This window comes from Nicotiana sylvestris, chromosome 9 (genome assembly GCF_000393655.2).
Source record: "Nicotiana sylvestris chromosome 9, ASM39365v2, whole genome shotgun sequence".
NCBI lineage: Eukaryota > Viridiplantae > Streptophyta > Magnoliopsida > Solanales > Solanaceae > Nicotiana > Nicotiana sylvestris.
The window spans coordinates 155,495,789-155,500,517 of NC_091065.1; the positions used below are offsets into that span (position 1 = coordinate 155,495,789).

A 4,729-nucleotide genomic window follows, 5' to 3' on the forward strand; every position below is an offset into this window, starting at 1 on the left:
AATTACGAGGGACTACCGGGAGCTGTGATTTTACTATTGCTGTTACTATTGCATGCTGACCCCTTATTACACCAAACGGAAAATCAAAAGCTAAACTAGCTAAACCTATCAACTACGAGTTACAAGATTCCTATCTATAAATCTCTTGAAGCTTGATATTGAGTCTTGGTTAGGTCTTGCTACAGACTCTGATCGGAATCTTGATGCTCGTCAGTTGTAACCGCTAGTTCATTCTTCAGCTTTAGATCAAGGCGGGACATGTGAAGCTTGTTACTTCAATCATATCTTGAGCAGTCTGCATCCTTCTCCGTTTCAACCTTTGAGTTCACTTCTTTATGTTTTTTGCTCTTTTTCTCCCTTTCTTTGTTTTGGATCGAGACTCATTCTTTTGGTCATCTCGAATCCTGCGCCTCGAGGTCAAACTTGCTCAGACACCAAAATAGACAAACAAACGAAATTTTCTGCCCCAGTTTTTACTAGGAAAATTTCGTGAGTTATTTGTAACTAAAACCTACATTATTTCTCTATTGAAAGCAATAAAGTAAGGATCGTGTGTCTTTAGGAGGAAATATTAGGGAATGGAGGTTCTATGTCTAAAAAGCATCAACTCAGGGATTGGAGCCCTAATGTTGGAAAAAGGCGACTAGGGAATGGAGGCCCTATGTCTAAAAAGCATCAACTCAGGGATTGGAGCCCTAATGTTGGCAAAGGGCGACTAGGGAATGGAGGACCTATGTCTAAAAATATCAACTCAGGGATTGGAGCCCTAATGTTGGCAAAAGGTGACTAGGGAATGGAGGCCCTATGTCTAAAAGGCTCAACTCAGGGATTGGAGCCATAATGTTGGCAAAAAAGGCGACTAGGGAATGGGGTCCCTATGTCTAAAAAGCATCAACTCAGGGATTGGAGCCCCAATGTTGGCAAAACGCGACTAGGGAATGGAGACCCTATGTCTAAAAATATCAACTCAAGGATTGGAGCCCTAATGTTGGCAAAAGGCGACTAGGGAATGGAGGCCCTATGTCTAAAGGGCTCAACTTAGGGATGGGAGCCCTAATGTTGGCAAAACAAGGCGACTAGAGAATGGGGGGCCTATGTCTAAAAAGCATCAACTCAGGGATTGGAGCCCCAATGTTGGCAAAAGGCGACTAGGGAATGGAGGCCCTATGTCTAAAAAGCATCAACTCAAGGATTGGAGCCCTAATGTTGGCAAAAACGACTAGGGAATGGAGGCCCTATGTCTAAAAATCTCAACTCAGGGATTGGATCCCTAATGTTGGTAAAGAGAGGTGACTAGGGGATGGAGGCCCTATGTCTAAAAATCTCAACTCAGGGATTGGAGCCCTAAAGTTGGCAAAAGCATAAAGATTGAGGTTGGGAATCCTATGCTATCATTTTTCCATTTCATTTTTTTTAATTTTCTTATTATTTTTTATTTAATTTTTTTTTACTTTAGTTTTCATTTCATTTTATTCCAATAAAATGCGGGAAAGAATTTTGAAGGAAAACTTCCCTTTTGGGTTGATTGTTACTGCAAAGCTGTTTCTAGCTTTTGCACAGCTTTTCTTTTGGCTGCACCTACTTTCGCACGGTTGCCTTGGGCCGCACCTGTTTTAATTTTAAACAAAGAACAATTGTTAGTTTGAAACGGTGGTTGGTTTTGTGGCCTTGATTGTCTCGATCACTCGATCTCGGCCCGAACCTTTGTTGAGAACCTCTGCTGCTTGGTGGTTTTTTGAAGATCGATCTCTTTCCTAAAACCGAGGAACTCAACTTTTCAAGACTTCTCATGACGGCTCACCTGTATGGGGCTTTGGCCCTTTCACTTTATTCTACCTCTAGGGGCTTTGGCAGAACCCTGTAAAGCCAGTCTTGCCACCTTTTCTTTGTATTAGTTTCGGAACAGAGTTAGACCGAATGGGATTCAAGGAAAAGTAAACAAAGGACAAGAAAATGAATTTAAGGAGAAGTTTCCCTTTCGGGGAGGAACGAAGGACTTATCTAGGGTGCATGTAGACTTCAGTAAACATGACATGCTTCTTGGACTGGATGCCCGATCTGCACAGCTATCCAACTTCTAATAAATACATTGTGACCCGTGTTTTAAAACCGAGAATCCTGCCATGGCTCTTTCAATACCAAATGGTGGTGAGGGTTTCTTCTTTTCGATCAACGGTGCCCTTTTCGGGTGTTCGCCAATCGACCTTTCTCATTTCTCTTCTCACCGTCGCCTTATAGTGCTCTTTATGAGTTTTCACTAACAAGACTCTCTCGTTTTTCATTTCTCTGCTTACCATCGCCTCATGGTGCTTGTGTGGGTTTTCATCAATAAGACTCTATCATTTTATTTCTCTCATTTTTAATTGCATCGGATCCAAACAACTACGTTCTCCGATTTTGAAAACTTTTCGCTGATTGATCGGAAGGACTTGAACAAGGTTTGGGGTAAAAAGAATTTGGATTGAATTACAACTTTTGGAACCGTTCAGGCGGGATCATCGCCGAACCATTATAAAATCTGCCCCAATTTCACTTTTTGGGGAACTTTGAATTTGTATTTTGGGGTGATTGAACCCCAGAGAGAGGCTGCCTATGTATCCTTTCAGAATCAAGTCGAACTTAGTTCAAGAAAACATTTTGCTTTTGTTGTTGTTGTTGTTGTTGTTGTTTTTATTATTTTTTTCAAGTTCCAAAGAGGGTAATGAAAGAAAAGTAACAGGTTCAAAGGGTTAGCAAAAGGATTGGAGTGTTTGGGGTAGCGAGAATGAAAGCCTTCGTCATCCCAATCAGATAGTGCTATTGCTACAGAAGGACTAGACATAGTACCTTTTTACCGCGTCTACGTTCAAAGCTACCTCGGGATCATTTCCTTCGATATCTCCCAAGTACAATGCTCCTCTGGGCAATATCTTTCTGATGATGTATGGGCCTTTCCAATTGGGAGCAAATTTCCCTTTTGCTTCCTGATGATGGGGAAGAATACGCCTTAGAACGAGTTGCCCCATTTCAAAGATTCTAGGCCGCACTTTCTTGTTGTAAGCACGGGCCATTCTTTGTTCATACAACTGCCCGTGGCAGACTACGGCCATTCGCTTCTCATCAATCAGGGTTAACTGCTCTAGGCGGGCTTTGACCCACTCACTGTTTTCAATTTCAACTTCCACAATGATCTGGAGAGAAGGGATTTCAACTTCTGCGGGTATTACGGCTTCAATGCCGTAAACCAAAAGGTATGGGGTTGCTCCGACCGATGTGCGCACAGTAGTGCGATACCCCAACAATGCAAAAGGCAACTTTTCATGCCACTGCCTGGAACTTTGAATCATCTTTCTCAAATCTTTTTGATGTTCTTATTTGCTGCTTCAACGACACCATTGGCTTTGGGATGATATGGAGTAGAGTTCCGATGTGTTATCTTGAACTGTTCGCATATCTCTCTCATCAAATGACTATTCAAATTTGTTGCATTATCCGTAATGATAGTTGCAGGAATACCAAAACGGAAGATGAGGTTAGAGTGCACGAAGTCTACCACAGCTTTCTTGGTGACAGATTTGAGAGTGATTGCTTCAACCCATTTAGTAAAATAGTCGATGGCGACCAATATGAATCTATGCCCATTTGAGGTTTTTGGCTCGATCGGCCCAATGATGACCATGTCGTAGGCGATGAATGGCCAAGGTGCTGATATGGGATGCAGTTCTGTGGGCGGTGCATGAATCAAATCCCCGTGCATCTGACACTGATGACACTTCCGAACAAAACTAAAATAGTCTTTTTCCATGGTCATCCAATAATAGCCCGCTCAGAGGATTTTCTTTGCCAAAATGTACCCGTTCATGTGGGGTCCGCATACTTCTACGTGTACTTCATACATGATTCTTCCAGCCTCTTCGGCGTCAACACATCTTAACAAGTTGAGGTCAGGGGTCCTTTTGTACAAGACATCACCACTCAAAAAGAAACCAATTGCATGTCGTCTAATGGTTCTCTTTTGGTCTCCACTGGCTTGCTCAGGGTATTCTTTGGTTTTAAAAAATCTTTTGATGTCATGATACCATGGCTGAACATTTGGCTCTACCTCAACTGTATTACAGTAGACATGTCTTTCCCTGATTTGGATTTCCAAGGGACCAATATGGGCATTGCCTGGGTATGGCAGCATCGAGGCCAAAGTAGCAAGCACATCGGCCAGTTCATTATGGAAACGAGGGATGTACTTGAACTCTATTGACTTGAATTTCTTGCCAAGATCTTCCACATGTTGTCTATAAGGAATAAGCTCGACATCTCGTGTTTCCCATTCTCCTTGAGCTTGTCGGATAATTATATCCAAGTCTCCCATGATTAACAACTCTTTGACATCTTGGTCGATTGCCATGTTCATACCCATAATGCAGGCTTCATACTCGACGGTATTGTTTGTGCAGAAAAACCAAAGCCGGGTTGTGGCTGGATAATGCTGGCCGGTGGGTGAGATCAAGATCGCCCCAATTCCAACAACCTTTTGCGTTTACCGCCCCATCAAAGAACATTTTCCAAGCATGGGTGTCTTTAGATATTGCCTCAACTGAATTTACCTCTTCATCTAGGAAGTAAGTGCTCAAAGGTTGGTATTCATCATCAACCGGGTTCTCAGCCAAATGATCTGCTAACGCCTGGGCTTTCATTTTCGTGCGAGTGACGTAGACTATGTCAAAATCCGTGAGCAAGATCTGCCACTTTGCTA

At 42.6% G+C, this 4,729-nt stretch overlaps 2 protein-coding genes across 2 annotated transcripts; both read right to left on the bottom strand.

Moving 5' to 3' along the window:
- Positions 1–2,813: 2,813 nt before the first annotated feature.
- LOC138878458 (uncharacterized) lies at positions 2,814–3,326 on the bottom strand. Its single transcript, XM_070158140.1, has one exon. The coding sequence runs from the start codon at positions 3,324–3,326 to the stop codon at positions 2,814–2,816; it is 513 nt and encodes a 170-aa protein (XP_070014241.1).
- A 479-nt stretch (positions 3,327–3,805) lies between these two features.
- LOC138878459 (uncharacterized) lies at positions 3,806–4,381 on the bottom strand. Its single transcript, XM_070158141.1, has one exon. It carries the CDS (start codon positions 4,379–4,381, stop codon positions 3,806–3,808), a length of 576 nt encoding a protein of 191 aa, XP_070014242.1.
- Between the last annotated feature and the right edge of the window lie 348 nt (positions 4,382–4,729).

Excerpts from the sequence above, each read along its gene's own strand:
- LOC138878459 (XM_070158141.1), bottom strand. The coding sequence starts at position 4,381 with ATGGCAATCGACCAAGATGTCAAAGAGTTGTTAATCATGGGAGACTTG.
- LOC138878458 (XM_070158140.1), bottom strand. The coding sequence starts at position 3,326 with ATGATTCAAAGTTCCAGGCAGTGGCATGAAAAGTTGCCTTTTGCATTG.